At 38.5% G+C, this 22313-nt stretch overlaps 2 protein-coding genes across 3 annotated transcripts in view; one reads left to right on the top strand and one right to left on the bottom strand.

The window, feature by feature from the left end:
• hadhab (hydroxyacyl-CoA dehydrogenase trifunctional multienzyme complex subunit alpha b) overlaps positions 1-1978 on the bottom strand; it is an 8041-nt gene extending 6063 nt beyond the window's left edge. The window contains exons 1-4 of the mRNA XM_008312448.3: positions 1827-1978; positions 568-609; positions 359-429; positions 4-130 (exon numbers count right to left, since the gene is read on the bottom strand). Of these exons, the coding sequence (XP_008310670.1) occupies positions 4-130; positions 359-429; positions 568-609; positions 1827-1893 (307 nt within the window). The 5' untranslated portion in view covers positions 1894-1978. The remainder of the gene's footprint in view (positions 1-3; positions 131-358; positions 430-567; positions 610-1826) is intronic.
• A 670-nt stretch (positions 1979-2648) lies between these two features.
• rps6ka5 (ribosomal protein S6 kinase, polypeptide 5) lies at positions 2649-21548 on the top strand. Of its 2 annotated transcripts, XM_025059740.1 has the most exons (17): positions 2650-3279; positions 6385-6456; positions 6579-6797; positions 6901-7016; positions 7119-7220; positions 7909-7992; positions 8107-8210; positions 8309-8459; positions 8687-8848; positions 10730-10855; positions 12666-12799; positions 13169-13262; positions 14372-14542; positions 14903-15094; positions 16141-16300; positions 16720-16883; positions 17457-21548. In XM_025059740.1, the coding sequence occupies exons 1-17, from the start codon at positions 3210-3212 to the stop codon at positions 17760-17762; spliced, it is 2427 nt and encodes an 808-aa protein (XP_024915508.1). In that variant the 5' UTR covers positions 2650-3209; the 3' UTR covers positions 17763-21548. The 2 variants fall into 2 exon arrangements, with proteins under 2 accessions (XP_024915513.1, XP_024915508.1); XM_025059745.1 differs by lacking the exons at positions 16720-16883; positions 17457-21548 and adding an exon at positions 16565-16713 and having other exon boundaries at positions 2649-3279.
• The last annotated feature ends 765 nt before the right edge of the window (positions 21549-22313 follow it).

The raw sequence follows: 22313 nt of genomic DNA, 5'->3' as shown, positions 1-22313 counted from the left end.
TATCAGCTCCTGCTATGAAACATCCTGGCTTTGAAGAGATGAGTACAGCACTTTGAACTGCATCGTTGGCCCAGACCTCATTCATGACTTCTGTCATTTCCTTTTGCATTTGGACTGAAAGGGTGTTGACCTGTTGGAAGAACACCAAAACAAGTTGTGATTTGTTCCTTGAAAGAAGCCTTGGATTACATAACCCCCATGCCCCACAAGCAATATAAGAATTGGATGCATAGACAAATATAAAATATAGATTAGGGTCAGACAACACAGCCAAAAATAGAATAAATATTCAAGTTTGTATAATCAAATAAGAAACTAAAAAAAGAAAATGTCACCTTTGTTTACCATGAGCTCATACCTTAGAGTTTGGGTCACTGATGCGCACAACAGCAACGTCACCCTTGACTTCATAGTTCACATGGGTGCGGGCTAAAAAAAGACAATATAAAGATGTGAGAAGACACATGCACACATATATACTGTATCTAGCTATCTATATATATATATATACACATCTAGCTATATATAAATATCTAAGGTATAAATAGGAGGTGATCAGTGAATTACCAAGCATGGCAGGTGCGACTGAGAAGGCACGATGCTGACTGCCTGTAAAACAGAAATTCACAACAAATAGTGACTTTTAGACAGTAGCAGGACCTAAGTTCACACTGCTTCATTCTTATAAACTATCTTAAAACTGATGTTTACAAAGTCGAGCTAAGAAACTACTGGACCCAAAGTGGTGAGCTAAAAAGATCTTTGACCTACAGAAGCTGTTATATACATACAGCATGCTACTAAGAAAATTAATGGTTTGCATGGCATGTTTGATAAATATTGCAGACTTTTAAATCCATTTAGTGGATTTAATTTCTTTCTTAATCACCAATTAAGTAGAAATAGCAATTATTCGTTATTTCTAACACAAATTACTAATTTTATTATTATCTACGTTCATGACTTATCTTATTTCTTGATTTATCTGTACAACTTTAAATTACTCGCTGGTATAGAGTGTCCACATTTATTATCAAATTAAACATCTTAATTGCTATCTATCTTTGTTTTAAACTAATTTTGCCATTATAATACCCATTTGTTTTGTTGCTCTGTACCACTTTTCACTATTAATTAACTGCTTAAAGGATTAAATACTTGATCATTAGCAATTATGAGTTTCTACATTATTCAATTATCATTATCATAGTGAGAAAAGAACAAAAATTAAAATATTCTCATTGACCTACACGTCTTAAATATTGGAAGATCACATTACTCTGCCTTGCCATGACCTCAAACAATCTCAGCCGTACTGAGCAACCCAGCTGAAAATGACCCTTCACCTAGATTCTCCGCCAGCCACTGACACAGTTTCCATCACATTAGAGAATGAATGACAGGTACTTCTGATAAATACGGAAAATGCCAAGCCACTCAATTATTTGCAGTGCTATTTATTTCGACCAAAAGCAGCAATAGTCTAATTCAAGATTTTAAATTACCGAACACAAATCCCATATATAGTTGGATAATTCGGCAGCCGCCAGCTGAGGCAAACGACACAACTAAACACACAAAGCTACTATAGACTTAAGTTTAAACGCTGAAACACAAATTAAATTCCATAAGGGTATTGTTATCAAGATTTAATTGAAACATAAGTTGAAGTAGGAAAGTACAAAGTTAATTAGCACACGAGTCGCATGTCTGCTGCTAACAAGCTAATCACCTCTGCATGACACTTTGTCTAACCTAGTTGGTCCAATATCACAATAAGGTTAGCTTTAATTTAACTCCGATAAATTAACACATGCATTTCGTACCTGTGAAGTAAGCGTATCTTCTTAGTGAGAATCTAGAAAGAACACCCAAAGCTCGAACACCAGCCATTTTGGGAGCGGAGGTCAGTGAAGCCAAGCTAGCTGGCTAACGAGCTAGTGTACTGTCAGTTGCTCCGTGGTCCTACTTCCGGGTAATCGGAAACATTTGCAGCGCTGATGAATCAGAGAAGTAGCGGATTGGTGCTTGGTAAAATAATCGTATGCTATTGGCTTTTACTTTTGGTAACCTCTTTGATCGTCACATACTTGAAGATATGATATATTTATTTTAAAATGTCTAATGTTAGAGCAACCAGTAGTTTATACAACATTATACAACGGAGTGGTCATAAAAGTATGGAAATTATGAAATTGAAAGCAGTAGCGAGGTTATACCGCATGGTGGCAGCACTAAATCTTCAAACATTGACCATCTTTAAATCAAACTTTTAAATTTCCAATTTATTGGTTAGGAAAATATGTAGCCATGTTCATTTGTGTATTCATTTGTTCAATTGTTATTTGCAGGTTATATATTCTTTTTCGTTGCATACAATCAACGTGAAACTTAATTACGTGATACTGAGACCCAATTTGTTTCTCAGTGTGGCAGCAACACGCTTCCATATTTCAACTATCCGGGTCATTTTTTTTATAATTTTAATTATAATCTGTATGATTATACTTAAATTATTCCATTGCCATCACCCTGATTTGCATTTAATTCAAACAGATTACATTTATTGATGGACTCAGAATACTTCGAAGAATGGTAAAAATAATAATAAAAAAAGTTAAAATAAAAAATGGGAAACAAGTTAAAAGATACCTAAGGACGATAACATAAAACCAAGTAATAAATAACTTTAAGGTTGGTTTGTGTTTTACTAACAAGAAAACACATTTAAACCAGGGATATTCTTGGAACTCAGTGATCACCATCCAATCTAAATGTTTTTATTTTTATTTCAATAGATGTTTTTTGACTTTTGACAAGATGTACGAGGCACAATCGAAGGCAATACAAGTCTCTTTCAAGAGGGCGGGACTGCGTGACGTCGCAACAGAGAACTCCAATGAAGGACCAGCTCTTCATGTAGGAAGACCAATCAACGCAGAGGGACTGTCTGGTTGCGAAGGTAGTGAGTGGAAGTGTCAGTGTTCAGAAGCAAGTGTTCCCTCTGTACTGTAGTGTACGCTATTTAGACTGTGTCAGCGTTGACAACAACACTCCGCCCATACCACTACCAACTTTGGCGCTAAATTCTCGGGCGTTATGTTGCCTTCCTGTATGTTTTATTTTCCATATGTTGAAACTAAAAACTAGTTTGCAGTCTGGACGCGAGACCTTGCGTTGAAAGGCATCCGTGAAGCACGGATTTTACGATGCCATCCCCGATGGAGGGGTCTTCCAGAGAATGTGACCTGTTTACTGTGAAACATGAGCTCAGACACGGTAAGTCGGTTGTGTTATGTTGACGGGACACACATCTTCTCCCTATTATTCACCTTTATGTTGTAAACACACGCGTCAGAGCAGAGAGAAACGCTAGCTGGTTAGCTCCCATCAGCAGTCTGACAGTGAATGGGCGTTTGTATTGGGCGCTAACATCAAGGTTTCCCTAAGTCCAAAAATGGCAGAGGAAGGCTAACGTTAGCCGTCTGCTAATTCATTCACTTGTAACGTAAGCGCTAAACTCACGCAAACTACTGTTATCTAACCTTTCTCTGGGCATTAGCTCACAGTCACCTAATTAGGCTTAATGCAGATGATAACATTAGCATTCAACCACCGTTTAAGGTGGAACTGACTTCACTGAAACATTTTTATTGTGGGCAGATCTAAGTCAACGTTTTAATTAGTTTTTAAGTTATATTATGTTTTGGTAACTGTAATGGTTCAGTTATCTGCTACAGCTAACGTGTGCTTACGGCCACATTGCTGTCATATTTACAGAAGGACGCAATTGCATGGTTTTCTACACAGGTGTCCATAAAAGGTACTATATAGAGGGATTGACAAAAATACTCCAGGGGACTAGTAGTGTATATAGTAGGTACACTGTTCTGGAGGATTTTCTGCCCTCTTTGTGTCTTTGTCTTGTCCATTTTGTCCTTGCAAGTGGTTAGATGTTTACCATTGGGACAGTAATGCAACTCGAAGGAAAATAAAAGTTGCATAGGAAATGTGATAGGAAATGTGAAATATTAGGTTGTAGCTAAGTTAATGGAGAAAGACATAAGACCATGTTTCGCTCATGCTAAGAATGCTATGAGTATTGATTACAAGTGTAATGCAACATGATCGGTGATGGATTGTTCATTAGACCAAAAGAACCAATTTCAAAATAATGTTGATATTATTTCCAGAGATTATAATTCAGCAAAATTCCCCTAATGTAGGAAATAATAATAATAATAATTATAGTCAGTTATGGTTAAGAAGAAACCACATTTGTTTTTTGTTTTTTTAAAAAATGTGACAATGAATTGAATCTCAGTAGTAGTTTATTAAATGGCAAAAAAGTGTCACTGCACATTACCAGCCTTATATTCCCAAAGGGAACTCCCAAGGGATTAATAAAGTTTTATCTATCTATCTATTTATCTATCTATCTATGTTAGAGCATATCTTAACAAGAAACCATTACCAAATAGGATGTGATAGGATGTTTGAAGTTGAGAGCCGTGTCTTCTCATCTATTGCAGAGGGCTTCTGAATGAAGTTGAGTGCCTTAGTTGTAACTGGTTCATAATGACACAGTGCTGCTGCTGTTCAAGCAACAACATGACTAGCCTACACTCCCACCATCATTCACTGCCCAGCCTAAAAAAATTAGAGGAAAATGCAGTTGGTCTAGTTATCAAAAGCAGTATTTTTTCAATTTGAAAACCAGCACATTTATGTTTTGTTGCATTTACTGTAGTGGGGATGATCAGGTAAAATAGAATGATAAGCACACAAGGCCGTTCCTGCCTTTGTATGCTTTTGTTTGTCTTGTTAATGCAATAATATTTTACATATTAGAACTGTCTCTCCTAATCATACCACTAGATATAAAGAGGGTTTTTTCACGGGGCCTTGAAAATATGCACACACTAAGATAATAAAAAATATAAATGCACAAATAAAGGACATTGTCATGATGCCTTGCAACAGTATGCTGATTGTGTTTCTGCATTTGCAATTTAATATGAGCCATTTTCTCTTGAATACTAAAGGGCTCTCTATTCTGTGTAGCGGTCTAGCAGCACAGTTCAGTGTAAAACCCAATAAACGTCGATTTAAACGTTAAACCCTTGATATTCTGACCCATTAAATATCAGCAGAGCCAGAGTGCTCCAGTTTTTTTCCTGGACTCCACTGGAGCTGCAGCATTTCCTCTCGTGTGTAACAGGAGAGATGTGTAACGATGAAACAAGGCACCCAAATTGCTCAGCGGCCTATTTACAGCGTGTGAGACAGAAGGAATGTATTCACTACAATGAACCTGCATGTCCGAAAGCAAGCTTTACTCAGTCAGCTGTGCTTAGAAACGTTGATTTACAAAGACATAGCAGTGGAGGATAATGACCTTTTGCCAGTTAATGCAGCATGTGTGCTTGTAGATGCATGTGAAGATGTAAAGAATACATCTGTTCTTTAGCACAAAGCAAAAAGAGTCATTAGAGTCATTGCTTATACGATTTAGCACAAAGCAAGAGTCATTAGAGTCATTGCTTATACGAAGAAAGTCTATCGGTCGTGCTCATCTTCATCACTTACATTTTAACAAATGCATTCATGCAGAATATACAGTGTTCTGCTGTTGTTCCAGACTGCCCTTCTGCTGCAGTGCTGTTTCTCCAGTTTAGAGATTTTACTTTCAAGCTATTCTAGCTATTCTAGCTCTGCAGCATTTCACTTACTTGTCTTTTGTTTGCAGTAAATTAGAGAAACAATATTTTGAATATGCATATGCATGTATAAATTACTCAGTTTAGTAGCACCTACTGTAGGCAGTTAGAATGATTGTTGTCACTGTAATGTTGGCCTCTAAGTCAGTGTAAATTATGACAGTCAGGACTTTGTCTAAGTTGTCTTACAAGTTTCATGTTCTATAACATTTACTAAAAGCTGTTTTTATAAAATCTTAATTGATGATTTTAAGGTGTTCTAGCAGGAAATTATCCCTTTTCCACTTTTTCATTAAGAAAATGCAGTCAGTTTTGTGAAAAATAACAATATTTAATTTCCCTTTGTCCCAGATAAACAGGAGATAAATTGGTATCATAAGTGCGGTATGTAGAACAGGGGTTACAGAACAACCAGGAAGTTTATAGTGTTGTTTATGGGAAGTACATATCTTTAAAATTTCTAGGATTTTAGTAATTTATATATATTTTATGTTTTATATTTGTATGTGTTTTTATAACTTTATTTATTCTGTCCCTTCATAGTTTATTCACCAGGATGTATATACTCTATGTGTGTGTGTGTGTGTGTGTATATATATATATATTTGTGTGTATATATATCTGAACCTGAATTTAAATTTCTTTTTTGGATCCTTGATTACAGCAAATCTAACCGGTCACGTGGAGAGGGTGGGCATTGAAAATTTTGAGCTGCTAAAGGTCTTGGGCACAGGAGGTGAGTAAGGCTGTCTCTCTGTGACCACATGATGTTAACATAATAATAGGCTTGTCAGTATGGCCCACACATATGTTTATGTAATGGGAATGAGCTCCATGTCAGTGATCTTTCTCCCCCAGCCTATGGCAAAGTGTTCCTTGTCCGTAAAGTGAGTGGTCACGATGCGGGGAAACTGTATGCCATGAAAGTCTTAAAGAAGGCCACCATTGTACAAAAGGCAAAGACTGCTGAACACACGCGCACAGAGCGGCAAGTGCTAGAGCACATCCGTCAGTCGCCTTTTCTCGTCACCCTTCACTACGCCTTTCAGACGGACACAAAGCTGCACCTTATTCTTGGTCAGGATCATTATTTTCACATTCTGAGTTGTCTTTTTATTTGAAAAAACTACAACCACCTAAATTTAAATGATATTAAGAAACTTAATTTTATTTGTTACAGATTATGTGAATGGTGGGGAGCTTTTCACACATTTAGTGCAGAGGGTCCGATTTAAGGAGCAGGAAGTGGCCCTTTACAGTGGAGAGATCGTACTAGCACTTGAGCATTTGCACAAGGTAACATGTCTATTTACTCAGTATTTTTTCATAATTTGTGTATTGCTCTTCATTAACTAAAAAAAACCCCATCATAACCTTTTTGTCTTTTTCCTGGTGCAGCTTGGAATTGTCTATCGGGACCTGAAACTTGAAAACATTCTACTGGATTCAAACGGACATATAGTTCTCACAGATTTTGGCCTGAGTAAGGAGTTTGATCAGGTACACTAAATCTGAGTCAGTCTGATTATTTTTTTAAACACATTGAATTTGTAATTTTTGTTATTTTGCACTGTTTTCTTCAATGGTGTTTTGATGTGTACATTTTAAAAGTGTACTGTTGAATAATGGAAATATCAGAGAAACAGTTTGGAGATAAAGTTAAAGAGTGAGTCAGTGAGTATTTCAGATCCAGCCTGTACACAAAGATTAATTTATGCACAATGCACCACACCACGGTCTCACCCAATGAGTACGCTGGTGTCCTTAAGTCTTTTACCCTAACCTTAGGTGCTTTTACTGTTCTATGAAAAAGTTATTCTGTCCACAGCCCCACAACTTTACTGTATGGACATTTAACACCTCAAGCTACTTGACAGTGTTGCCTTGCATTTAAAACCGTTGTGGCTAAATCACAGATGTGGAAGCGAATCAGAACAAAAGAAAAGAGACAAGATAGAGTCATCTGTTTTTGAGAGATAAAGATGCAGCTGAATAAAGATAAGTTATTTTGAACACAGATTGTTTTGTGAAAAGAGAGTATGGATTTATTTTTTAGTCCCCCTCTCAGAGCGAACGTGCCTCCACTGTTTAGCAGAAGTGTCGTCAGGTGTCTTGTTTAGACAGCACTTTAATCCTTTTGCCTTTGTATAAACTGTTGTTCATGTGTCTGTGTGTTGGTTATAAACAGGTAGAAAGGGCGTTCTCTGTCTGCGGCACTATTGAATATATGGCTCCAGAGATTGTGGAGGGAGGAGAGTCCGGACACGACAAGGTCATTTGTATATCTATGTTTATTCTATAGTGCTGTGTGTTTAAAAGCAACCTAGCGGTCTTGTCTCTCTCCTTGTTTTTTTACTCTCTTTTTTATGACTTTCATGTATTCCAGGCGGTGGACTGGTGGAGCCTGGGTGTACTGATGTATGAGCTGTTGACTGGAGGATCTCCCTTCACAGTTGATGGAGATGAGAACAATCACACAGATATTGCCAAGTATGCATTGTAATCTCTCCTGTCATCGTCGGCCAACACAGTTCCCCAGCCCTGACTTGTAACCACTGAGCAGCACTGATCTGTTTTCCCCATTACAGGAGAATTTCAAAGAAGGATCCTCCTTTTCCTAAAGATATGGGACCACTGGCCAAAAACCTCATTCAGCGACTCCTCATCAAAGATCCAAAGAAGAGATTAGGCTCCGGTCCTAATGGAGCAGAGAACGTGAAGAAACATCCGTTTTACCAGGTGGATATCATTGTCTAGCTCTGATATGTTTTTTCTCTGTGTTTAGAAAAGCTAAACAAATGGTGGGGAGACCTGGGGCCGGGGGTTGAGCATTTAGGAAACTGACTATTTTAGTCAACTGACTATTTAACAGTTTTTTTCTGCCTGCTCCCTTTTAAACTGACTATTTTAGTCAACTGACTATTTAACAGTTTTTTTCTGCCTGCTCCCTTTTAAACTTGCTTTAGAAAATTAACTGGGACGAGTTGGCAGCTAAGAAGGTGCCTGCTCCCTTCAAACCAGTGATCCGGGATGAGCTGGACGTCAGCAACTTTGCAGACGAGTTCACGGAGATGGATCCTACTTATTCCCCAGCTGCTCTTCCTCAGAACTGTGATCGCATCTTCCAGGTGAACGGAGAACAAATGGTTCTCAAAAGCCAGACTTGTGTCCTTTTGTGACCACATGTTGTTATTGTTTAACTATAAGAGGCCCCTTTAAACCCTCTGATTATTTCTGAGTGAGTAGGAAAGCACTGTGAGAGATGAGTGGGTACAGGTTATTTAGCTTCAGCAGAGGAAATAATGTTTTTATTCTAAGATTTTTCTTTTTTACCATCTCTCTTTCTAGGTTATTTAGCTTCAGCGGAGGAAATAATGTTTTTATTCTAACATTTTTCTTTTTTACCATCTCTCTTTCTCCCCCCTTTTAATATAACTATAAAAATACATAAATATTTATACAAAATAACAGGTGAATTTAAGACTGTTTTGCAACAAGAAAAACCACTTAAAATGCGAAAGACAGTTTGGTTATTGTTGGACCAAATATTCTTTCTTTTTAGCTGTTAATTTTACTCATATACTTTAACCAGTAAAACAATGAAACAAACAAAGACAGAAAACAATTCTCCATGTTTATTGTTGGTCACTTCTCAGGACAACAAATCCATTTCCTCTGTTTTGTGGCAATGTTTTTCTGGGCTTTGGTAAACTCAGAGTGAAATGTTGACACGTTTGTAGAATGGCATTATGCATTATCCACTTTTTTGTCAGTGACTATGTTCGACACCCTCGACAGCTAATAAAGTAATCAAGTGAAGTTGTGAATGTCCTCAATAGGTTGCTGTAAGTCAACATGAGTCTGTCTGTGTGCATTGGTATTCAAATTGACTAAAGGAGCCCTTTATTGCCATAATTGCTGCCATATGCGGCACTCATTGAAGTAACAGATGTGAATGACTATTTTTGATGCTGCTTTGAACTGTAATGTGGCCCCGCGACGCCGTTGCCAGCTGATGGTTGTCTGATGTATTGCACGAAAATTCGACTCTTGATTGCCTTCTGGATCCTTGAGCGCTGGAGATCAATAGATCAATTAACAGGCTTTTCTGGCAGAATAAAAGGTTACACTTTGAGAGCATCGCCACGTCTGTCTCGGGTTACGCCTTCGCTTTTTGATTGCCAACTTCATCTTGGCTTCTTTCGCTCTCAGCTGCCATTCGCATCGTCTGAGACTTTGCAGTCTTTATAATTTGCAAGCCCAGCAATCTCTACGATAAAGAGGAGCAAGCCCAATTTAAAAAAAAACGTGCACTTGTTCCCCCACTGTGCCTCACAAAACAAAATTAAAATTGCATTAAGAGTGCCAAGATGTGATTTCACTGCAGAGCAATCAAATATTCAAGCCTGGCAATTTAAGGGGCATCTCATTCATTCAACATCCATCCTTCCGTCCATCCGTGGGCTGTCGTTACACACCACACAGCTGTGTGTGTGTGTGTGTGTGTGTCAGTGGAAGAAGGGAAATAAGCTATTTTGCCAGCTCAAAGCGCTGGGCTCCTCACAGCTGGAATTATGCAGGCGATGCTTCACAATGACAGGTCTAACAATAGGAACAGCTGGACGGACACTGTCACTCATAAATCATCTGAATAGGACTCATTGTCAAGCTGACAGCCTGGGTGGGTACAGAAACATGTGAAGAAGAAAAGGCCCAAGATTTGAAGAGTGATCCAGGACATTTCAAAGTACTTTACTGAAGTGTTTTCTGAACTTTTTCCACATCCGTCCAGTCATAGACTGAATATACTTGAATATAATACCAAGTAATTCTCAATAACTTGAATATAATACCAAGTAATTCTCAGCCTTTCCGGCAGCAGCAGGTCATAGCAGAGCTCCGACCACCTGTTTTGTGATATATTGTCGTTTTTTTAAAATGTTTTTTAATGTGACTTCTCTGTACTTTTGACAAGTAAAGATGGACAATTTGTGTTTTTCTCCGTGCAGGGCTACTCCTTCATGGCCCCCTCCATCCTATTTAAGAGGAACGTGGTGATGGACGACCCTGTCCAGCTGTGTGGGGGCTCGGAGAGGCCGGGTTGTGCCGCGGTGGCCCGCAGCGCCATGATGAAAGTAAGATAAATAGAGTGAGATCCTCCTGCACAAACACACTTAGGCTAATGGCTGCTGTCAGAGAAAATGAGTCTTTCTTTTACTCCCCACTTCCTCTCCATTCCATTAGAATTTGTATCTGTCCTGTTTGTTGAACTGCACTTTCACCTTTGTTGGTTTTTAAACCGTGTTAATAAATCCACTGCTGTGTGATGCTGGTAGGAGATGCAACAGTAATGTAGATGTGATTTGGACATATTATGCAAAATATATATTTTTGCAGGGTTTTGAAGACAGATTTGTGTCTCTGGAGTGTCTACCTACTCATCAACTGCTGGTTTCATCAAATAAGTAGATATATAAATTGGAAATTTGCTTCAAAACAACCATTCAAATTGATTAAAATAACCCTCCCTGCACTTGGTGTCTCCACCCACTCTCCCACTCCAAGCTGTGCATGAATCTACCATTTGCTTCACTCTTGTGTGACTGCCACACTGCTATCATGTACCGCCCTAGTGCTTAGCACTGCACGCAATGAACAGGAGCCTAATACAAAAGAGTTTGTATTATGTAGGTTGGCATCTGTAACAACACAGGGAAGGCTGTGCAACTTTAGTTAATCATACATACAACATGAACAAACCTGGATGTAACAAAGTTGTATTTTGTTCTCTGGTGTCCTACCTACACTACTACATTGCTAGCTTAAACATGCCTGAAATTGAATAACCATTTGGCTGTAATTCTAAAACGAATGAAAGGTTCAGTGATGTGGTTTGATTCCTCTACCTGTGAAACTTTTGCCACAGACTGTTCCTCATCATCTGTTGCAAACAGGAACTTTGTTGAAAGTGTTTTGTGTCTCTTACGTCTCCTCCGTCTTTTCTGTGGTGTAATTCTTTATATATTATATGTCAAACGCAGGGGTTTATTATATGTAGTGGTTTAATTTTAAAACCTTTTAAAACATTAACATCCAGCACAGTATGGATTAAACATCAGCATGCAAAATGTTCTGAGAAATGAGTGACACATCTGTACTTCTGTTATTTCCAGGTCGCTTCCTCTTTCTCAGCGAAATGTATTTTTAACAAAACAAAGGAAGTTCACTCTGTTGCTTTTGATGTGTGTGTTGCACATTACTGCGTGTGTGGATATATGTACATATATGCATATATATACTATATATCTATTCAATTTAATTTTCTACATTAATAAGTCCTTGCATATATATACTATATATCTATCCAATTTAATTTTCTACATTAATAAGTCCACCATTTCGATTATTCACAAGTAAAAACAGTTGAAACACAGACATCTACCTGCTGTTAGTCTTCCTCATCAGGAATAAACAGAAACAACTTTTGTTTTGTCATATTTTGTCTATTTAGTTGTATTCGCTGGATTAATCATGATTAATTGGTAATCCACAGGCAGTCTGTGATTAATCATATAAAATGTGATTGACGATTTGCCCTGTCACTGATGCACAAGAACAAGGTTGTAATTTGACAATTTGCCTCTCACTGATGCACAAGAACAAGGTTGTAAAAAATGTAGGATATATAAGATAACTATGTCATTTATGCCCAAATCAGTTTGGCTGGAGACCAGTAACCAATGTAACCAACAGGTTAAGTACCAATGAGCCATCATCGTTACACTTTAAATATTTTTTTCCAGATAGACTGAAAAAGATATCCTGAGAGCTGAGGTCCAAAGGTCAAACAAGCAGGAGTATGAAGGAAAGAAAAATGACAAGTAGTCTCAAAGATGCAAGATCACTTTTTAATGTTAGTTACATTTTTCTTTTTTCTCTGAACAGGACTCACCCTTCTACCTGAGTTATGAGATGGACCTGAAAGACAATGCTCTGGGAGAAGGAAGCTTCTCCATCTGCAGACGCTGCACGCACAAGAAGACTGGACAGCAGTACGCTGTCAAAATAGTCAGCAGGAGGTCAGAGCAAACCAATATTCACTGTGTTCTGTGTGTAAGGTGGGGCTGTGTATTGGCAGGAATATGACGATACGATACGTAGCACGATACAGGGTTTTGTGACATGATATAGTGCGATATATGGCGATACTATAGGCTCGATGATATGCTGAGTTGTTCTACGCAGTTTAAATGTAGGAGAACAGTCAGCATAGTAAACACAATGTTATTTCATGGTTTACATCAGGTTACTAAAACTGGAACAGTGGGATCAACATTTGTCATCGCTAGAGAAAAAAATAAAGGCAAAATAAAATAAACCTACAGTGTCACTGGTCTCACTGTTATTGTGGCATTTATTGACAGTTTTTAATCTTTCCCTTCCTGTAGAATGGAACCACAGACGCAGAGGGAATTAGCAGCTCTGAAGCTCTGCGATGGTCACCCCAACATTGTCAAGCTGCACGAAATTTATCACGACCAGGTGAGGTTCATAACACAGTTCATCCTGACTTCCTGAGGAGCCTGTGAGGAAACAGAACCTTAATAAGTCCTGGAAGTGGGACAGGGCAGATTAATGTGTGACACTAGAAGCCCTGGAGGTTTCACCATGTGTTTTTTTTTTTTTTTTTTGCATCATCCCACAAACACATCTGCATGCTCTCAATAGTTCACCTTGGCGTGTATTTTTAAACTGCAGCTGCACAAACACCTATTGATCAAAACAACCTTCTTTTTTTTCTTTTCTGGTGTGGCGCCAATCCAGTCGCACACTTGACCCTAACTGAGTGTGCACGTGTTCCAAATGCAGCTCAGCGTCTGTTATGGTGGAGGTGTGTCTGGGTGTCTGACTGTGCGCAGGTTCATTAGCCTCAGCCCTTCAGTCGCACAAGCACCACTTTAGTTCTGATGAGCTCAGTGGGTTATTGCTGTATCTCTGAGGCCTGTGACCCAGATCAAAGCAGCGCTCTGCCTCAACCACAGTCCTGTCTTTGTTCCTTTGACCCTGCGATAATGAGAAGCTCTTCCCTGCTGGTGTGAGACACTCTGTCTTTTCCCACTGTCTTTAACTCTTTGCAATTTTACTCTCTTTCAAAATGTTTTGCTCTAACGTTGGGTTTTAAAGTTGTGGATCTGTAAGAAGAAGAATAGAAATAGGGCTGTGGATTATTAATTATTATTCATGATTAAATAATATTGAAAATTGATTGAAATATGAAATACAAGTGAAAATTAATTGAGATATCACGCTGAGTAAATGTTTTATTCAACAGTGTGAAGAAAAAAGAACTCTTAACAAAAGGAACTCTCTACCAGATCCAGGCTCAGTGTTAAGCCGTTTGCCTTGGCAACTCCACAAATGAAAATAATTAGAAAATTACAGCAGTTACACACAAGTCTGTAGAGATGGATGATGTATAACTTTAAGCCAATTTGTCAATATTGATACAACTGCAAGTACCAAAGATATATTTGCACTTCTGTTGTTGCTGCTTCAGAGCAGGTCAAAGTCTCAGGCCAGGACCCAGGGTGTGACAGCATTTGGACAAAAAAATGTAAATACTGTTTGCTGTGTGTGTTTGTTTACTGCAGCTCCACACCTATCTGGTCCTGGAGCTCCTCGGTGGAGGAGAACTTCTGGAACGGATACGCCGAAAGCAGCACTTCAGTGAGACAGAGGCCAGCCGCATCATGCGCAAACTGGTGTCGGCGGTCAGTCACATGCACGATGTAGGAGTGGTGCACAGGGACCTTAAACCAGAGGTACTGGACGCACCTTCAACTTGGTACTAAGTCAATGAAGTACAGGAGGCTACATCCACACTGCTGGATTTTTTACGAAACCAAAAAAATTAACATTTTTAAAAATCACACACCAGAGGTTTCACCTCTACCTGAGGACAGGCTACAGTTTATTCTTCAAGTTATCTTTAATTCATTTTCTGAGTTTTCTTTAAACACAACAGCTAGCATCTTTGGTTTGTTGTATGATTACCCTCAAGTGTTTTGACCCCTGCACTGTTTTATGTAGTTATATTAGTTTTGGTTTTCAATTCAGTGAGCTCTTTTAGAGGCTTAGAGAAATTATCACTGAATGTTTTTTTTTCTGAAATTGTTTCACAGAATCTGCTCTTCACAGCTGAGAGTGAAAACTCAGAGATAAAAATCATAGACTTCGGCTTTGCTCGACTCAAACCACCAGACAATCAGCTCCTGAAGACTCCCTGCTTCACACTGCAGTACGCTGCACCAGAGATACTCAAATACGACGGCTATGATGAGTCTTGTGACCTCTGGAGTCTTGGGGTCATTTTGGTGAGTGACCAGAATGTTAGGCTGTTCTATCTGAACCAGAACAACAAAACATCATAAAAAAATCTGTATTTAATCCTGTTAATGAATATTGAGAGAGAAATTGTGAAATCCATAAATAATTAATAAGTGAAAAAATGAAGCAAAAATGTTTAATTAGGTTAAAATTGGGTAGTTAGGAAAAAAGTTTTGTTAGACATAGAGATAATTTTAATAGTAAAAAAATGCTAAATGTAGCTTTAGTTGTAATTTAGGGTTTAGTAAAGGTTAGCAATAAATAAAATTAGCTTTAGAATATTTCAATTTTCACTAAGGCAAATAATGACCGCACAGTTTTAAACCAAACTTGTTACTTATGGAATTTGTGCATGATGTACATTTGTTATCTGTTCAGCACAGAGGACCCTAGGGTGAGCTGACACCTTTTAACATCACCTACAGAGTTAAAAAAAAAATCCCAAAAGAACATCCTGTTAAAACCAGCTCTGACCACATTTGCATGAAAAACACGCAACGTTTGGTAAAGTTGTCATTCTGATTCAGGTTTTTTCTGAGAAGAGAAGGAAGTTTAAAACGAGATAACACAGAAAAGGACGAGACATAAGAAGAGGCTTCACGTAGTTGGTTATTCTTCCGTACTGATCTCAGACTCCCCCAGACCCCACCTTTGGGTGTGCATGTGTGCGTTTTAGTGCCTCATAGAACACGGATGAAATAGCTGCTGACAAGCTTGGTGCACGATTCCCTGGAAAAAGAGTGATCAGATTCCAGCTGATCATCTGTTGCCAAAAGGGCTTTTCCCAAACACAAGTCCCTTTAATGAGGAATCTGTGGGCACATAAAAAGTGGAAATTTAGTGTTTGTTCAGCATGGCAAAACCAGATTTCCTGTTACATGCATTTCAGTGAATTTTATAATTAGCTAGTTTTTTCTTTTTTTCACATCCTGAATGCACAAACCGCCTAGATTAGATCTACGCTACTGATGTCAAAGACTGGAAACAAGCGTTTCCTTGTGGTTTTTTGATTTTATTTGTGCTGTGTGTGCAGTACACCATGCTGTCTGGTCAGGTGCCCTTCCAGTGTCAGGGGAAGAGTCTGACTCACACCAGCGCTGAGGAAATCATGAAGAAAATCAAACAGGGAGACTTTTCATTTGAAGGAGAGGCCTGGAGGAACGTGTCCCAGCAGGCCAAGGACCTAATACAAGGTAAGGGACCGTGTTTGCTTGGCACCGAAAGATATGTTTAGATGTATGTATGTATGTATGTATAAATACATAAGCCATTGACAGAAACAAGTGTTTTATGTTTTGTCAACATGAAACCATCAATACAGAGTTATAATCACGTCATAAAATGGGTGATTTTTATCCCATTATCATGAAAAATAAACGGGTCCAGTTTTTACATATAGCTGAAATGAGTCGTCTTTCAGTAGAACTGTCCATAATCCCACCATCTGTTCACATTAGATCACAGATTAAACGTTCCACCAACAAAGTAGCTCAGCTCAACAGCCAGAGCTTGAACGACCTGAACAAGGAAAGTCACTTCCTCTCTGTTGTCCAGCATCCAGCCTATTAAAAGCTCCAAACTTAATGTAATTATCCGTGCCTCGTCCCTGCAGAGCTGCTGACGGTGGACCCAAACAAGAGGATTAAAATGTGTGGTCTGCGCTACAATTCCTGGATCCAGGACGACAGCCAGCTGTCCTCAAACCCACTAATGACCCCGGACATCCTGGGCTTCTCCACCGCCTCTGTCCACACTTGTGTCAAAGCTACATTTAATGTAAGGACAGACATTACAGACATGGCTCTGCATCTGGCCTGTGACAAGAAGCAAAGGAATAAAGTACTCTACTACAAGTAAAAGTCAAAACGTTCGCAATTTATATCCATAACCGTGATATTTTAATTATACCAGGTCAAAACTTGCTTATTTGCCTCTGAATTCCTTTTAAATTTTAAGTTGCAGTTTTGGCAAAAAAAAAAAAAGAAGCAGAGCTGCAATAATTGTTTTGCAATCAACTTGGTTATAATTATGGTTTTCTCTAAATTCAAAGTTTTCAATCTTGAGACACCTGATCAAACTAAACACAAGTTGACAAAGATATGATGATCAAGCTTGCACATTTTAAATTCATAAAATGTTTCTGGGACTTTGGGACTATTTTAATATATAAGAAAGTAGTAGAGGTGGAAAAGTGCTATATGTCGGTGCAGGATGTGTAAAAGAACAGCAAGACAGTGGTGAAGTCACAGCCACTTTAAGGTTGCTGTCCCTTATTTCGCAAACATAAACCTTAACTACCATTTACTGTTATTAACCGTTGGTTGACTGTCCCCTTTTTGTCTTTTCCAGGCGTTTAACAAATGTAAGCGTGAAGGTTTCCGCCTTCAGACAGTGGACAAGGCGCCGCTCGCCAAGAGGCGGAAGATGAAGAAGACGAGCACCAGCACCGACACCCGCAGCAGCTCCAGCGAGAGCACCCACTCTTCTTCCTCCTCCTCCCAGTCGCAGGAGAAAACCTCCACTGAGGGTGATGCCAACCTGCAGCCCTCCAACAACACCCCCCTCACCACGCCCGGCAATACGCCCCTCGCTGTGACATCAGACATTGAAAACCAACCGGCTCCACCGGCCTTTAGCTTCACAGAGGGACAGTGAGTGAAGAAGTCAGGACAAGGTGAGGTCGAGGTGAGGATTTAGGACAGTTTTCTAAGAGCGTTTGAAGACAGATCTCTTTTTGTCATCCCTGCCTCGATTGCATGGGCATTTGCACGTCTCTCTAGAAAAAAAAAAAGAAGAAAAGCAGGCAGCAGGGGGCAGCAGTCAGAAATAGAACCTCAATATCAACCAATCAGTCATTACTAGCAATAGACTTTGACCGTGTCTTCTTCCTGGTCGACCGGAGACTGGACCTAGAAGATGTCTTCATTGATGTCCTAAATGAAAAAAACAAGGGCTGCAATACTGCCGCACGTTCAGATGCAGGACAGAAATTTGAGCGACACCTTCAGTCTCCTGCTAAAATCACAGCCGTCTTTGTCTTTGTCCACGCCCCTGCAGTTTTTTAAAGGGAAAGTCGTAGTGTTTACATCACGGATGCTTCGTGTTTATTTATTGTTGTGTCAGTTTAGAGCAGTAAAAGGAATGCGATGTTCTGCAGCAACAAGAGTCCGCTGACTCTGGAGAACAGCTCTGCAAAATAAAGCAGGGTTTTATATGTACATTTTACAGACAGAGTTATTTATTATTATAATATTGATAATAACGATAAGCTATATTATTAACTTATTTATGCTTCAGATGGATCTGAAAAGAAATACTTTATTGGACACGGAGAGTGAGGTTGTGGGGAAAGAAGAGAACATTTTATGTTTGTGTGTGTGTGTGTGTGTTTGTGAGGTATTATCAGCCTGAAAGACCGTTTTCATGTCGTCAGAATTTGTTTTTGTCTCTTTGTAGTCCGATTGTCACACTTTTGAAGATAAGATGAGATTCAAACCCTCAACCTCTGTTTTTAACTGGTTGACCAGCCACAACCAGAGTCGGACGTTTTGGGTTTCACTCACAGATGCGTCCAGTTTTCTAAAACCAGAGTTCATGTTCAGTCACATGTGGAGTTTTATTGTTGTGTGGGGAATTCTGCTGCCTGATGGGATGTGACCCAAACAGAGGAGCTATATTTAGGTTTGTTACTGCGTCTGCTGTGGGAGTGGGGCCATTTCAGAACTCTCTGCATCTGCTAATGGACCATCAGGTCTCGGCCACAAAAAAATGGATGTACAGTAGTTATCGAAGCCTAGAAGTAGATACTTGTGAGGAAATACTTAAAAAATTAAGTCACTAATCAATTGATTCTTTTTCATTAAAGAAGTTCATTATCTCCCTGTCTAGGGTTAGGGTTAGGTTTTTAACTCTTTTTTGAGTTTCTCTAAGTTGGTTGATTTTTTTTGGTCTCAACTTGCAGTTTGTTTTCGCTTAGATTTTGGTAAATTCTTTTACCATCTTATGGCTTTTATTTAACTGTGTTTTGCTAACCTTTAGTTCTGTATAACTAAGTCATGACTAACATAGCTTAGTTTAACTAGTTCTATTGGTCTATTGTTGTATTGATACCACATCGTGAGGAAAATTAATTTGCCTTTGAATATTTTCTTGATTTTTACCACAGGGAAATGACTGACCGACCGACCGACTGATCGATCGATCGAACGACCGACTGACTGAGAGTTCAGTGCAGATTTAAAGCCTTTGCTGTAAATGTGTCAATGTTAGAGAGCTAGACAGTAGTTCTATCTACCAAAGGGTAGATTTAGTTAACATTTTTTAGCTAATGCTAATTTAAGTTAACCTCTAAAGATACTGTAGCTAATTTAAATACACATTTATTTGATTGTAAGCAATCCTTTATATCTATATATTGTGACTAGTCTTGGCTACTTTGACTTTTTGCAATCTTTTCTGTGAACTTGTAACTAACTTTGTTAAGGCTCAGCTACATCTTGGATTTTTTTTAAGCTAGGTGCACAAGTCATAAAACAGTCATAGTCCTAGTGCTCGCTGTGGTGATTGACAGCTGGACTGTCCAGTGAGGGCCTGGTTGCAGGCGATACCAGTGCAAAGTGGCGTCTCGTTCCAGTGAACAGATTAAAAACCATTGAAACCAGTAACCAAAGTTCACTGGTGCTAATGAGAAAACCATTAAGTATTTCCTGTCTACTTCTAGGACTTCTCTCACAACTGTTGTTTACAAGAAAAAAAAAGCTCAATACATTTTTATATGAGGTATATTTAAGGCCTTCAGCCTGGCAGAGAGTTAGCGTTTTGTTTTTTTGATTGTGAACTTATCAAATGTCAAGTCCATGTTGGAGCAGAACGATGCGAGTTCATTGAGGAAGAGTGAAATCAGTACAAGAGGAGATTTATGTGCCAAAAATCATACCAGGTGGAGAACCAGAGGTTTTAATGTGGTGATCCTTGAGGACATTTCGTGGCAATACTGTGCAGAAGTTGCCCCTCGTGTCACCGCCTAAGCTCTACCCTTTATAAAACATCACTTTTGTGAGGAATGACCTTTAAATCTCTCTTTGAAAAATATCTCAGCCCTTTCGTCATCTTGTACTGCATGACTGAAACGAAATATCTTTGCACTGTGTGACAGTTCAGACCTTAATGCAAATCTGTCTGTTTAGTGTTAAATGTCCAGTGCATGATGGGAAATTAAAACGTCAGCCTCTGTCTATTTTTTTTTTCTTTTTTATTCTTGCGTTTGTCAGCTGGAATTTTTTGTTTTTCATCTTCATTCCCTTAAGGAACTTAAGCTTTTACTGTTACCGGGCGGAGTAGTGTTAGAATAAAAACATTAATAAAATTATTATTATATAAATGGTTAGAAACCCGTCAGAACAATGGTTTCAAACTGAAGTCATTTACGACCTGCACAATTATCCAGTATTAAAACAAGTCCTTTTTTTTTTTTATTGGTCACACAAAGATGAGTTCAACCAAATTTGTTTGTGCAGTGATTGGCATTTTTACTTTTATGTTGCAAAATGTAACCTCATTTGTGGATAATCAAACAGCCACAACTGTCAGTAAGTTTTAGCAAATTCTTTTTAGTTGTGTTTTTAGCAATTTTTGTGTGGCTACTTTAGCAAACTTTTATTATATTTTGTAGCTAACTAAAAAAAAAAAGATTTAGTGACAGTGGTTAAAATTGGTTTCTTTTTGTTTATTTACCTGTTGTTTCATTTTTAAAACAGGATAACTCCATCTTGGGAATAACAATAACTAATGTATAATATAAATAATATTGTCAGTGTTTTTTTTATTTACAGTACTATTGTCTATTGTTCCTACCTATACCTAATACCAGCTAGTTAGTGTCATATGTTTTTTTTTTTTTTTTTTTTTACAGTTTCTGCATTTCTTTTTGAAGTCCTGTATGTGTTACTATGTGCTGCGGTAGTTAAAACACTGTATTTAGTTGTACTGAAGAGTTCCTTCAGACCAGTACAGTATGTGAAGCATTTTCTCCTGCTCAGTCTGGACAAACACACACGTTTGTTGGACTGATGTGTTTATTAAAACACTTTTTCTTTCCCTTTACCTTCTTCCATTTTAACTTACTCTCAGTCTGAACCAAAGCATTAACTCAAAGGTAGCTGCTCTCAGTGCAGGAGGTTTTACTTTCATGGAAATATGCAACAGAATGCTTTTTCAACCGCTGTCTCTGTTTGTTTGTTTGTTTTAGTGAAATATTTTGTAGCACACTTGTAACGATTGCGTTACAGAATCTACTATTCTAATTTATTTTTAAACCAGCACATAATCACGCTTTAACTATGCATCTGTTTTCACTCTTGTGTTGCTTTTGTCACTCAATGGTTCCCAGTACTGTACATTTACTCCAATAAAATCAACCACAGCAGAAATAGCAAAACACAACCAGGCTCTGTTTGTTGTTTAACAGAAAAAAGAATTCCTGGAGTAGCTTCTCTACAAGGTCTCTGTCTAACAAACATTCTCAGTTGGCTTCTCATTAATCCTCTTCATTTTTTTTTTGGAAAGAGGAAGTGTGTTCCACATGGAGCTTCCCAGAGGGAGGAAGGATCTGAGCTGATGATCTGCAGAAGAGTCTGTTCTAGAGAAAACACTGCTCTCTCTCTCTCTCTCTCTCTCTCCTTCTCTCTCTGTGTCTCTCTGTGTCTCTCTCTCTCTCTCTCCTTAACTCTGTACCTCTCTGTCTTTCTCTCTCTCACTCTGCAGATTTATTCTTGTTGTGTCCACATTCATCACATGGGCAGTTTACAGTTCAGTGGGTCAGTAGTGGATCCATGTTGTTGACCTAGAAAGGTTTCTGTAGTGGTTCTTCTTATTCTTTATTTAACCTGTAACTCTCAGTTTATGTCACTTTCTTCTCAAGGAGCAAGTGGAACTCTCCATGGTGCTGAAATACCACAGCCTTAGCTCATTTTGAAGAAATATGGTGTTCTGCAAAATGTTCTTAGGTCTGAAAATGTCACTTCGGGAAAATAATCAGAAGTTATTTTAATATTTTCTATAAATATAACTACGTTTGTTGGTCAAAATGTTTCCTGGCTAACTAATTAAAACGATTTAAAACTCCAGATATGAAGGACTTTCCATGTCTCTTGAAAATGAAGGCTTTTTAATATGTTATGTTGCTAGTATTTTTATATAGACCTGGGC

This window comes from Cynoglossus semilaevis, chromosome 1, assembly GCF_000523025.1.
Source record: "Cynoglossus semilaevis isolate Cse_v1.0 chromosome 1, Cse_v1.0, whole genome shotgun sequence".
NCBI lineage: Eukaryota > Metazoa > Chordata > Actinopteri > Pleuronectiformes > Cynoglossidae > Cynoglossus > Cynoglossus semilaevis.
This window is presented reverse-complemented; position numbering and strand designations above follow the sequence as displayed.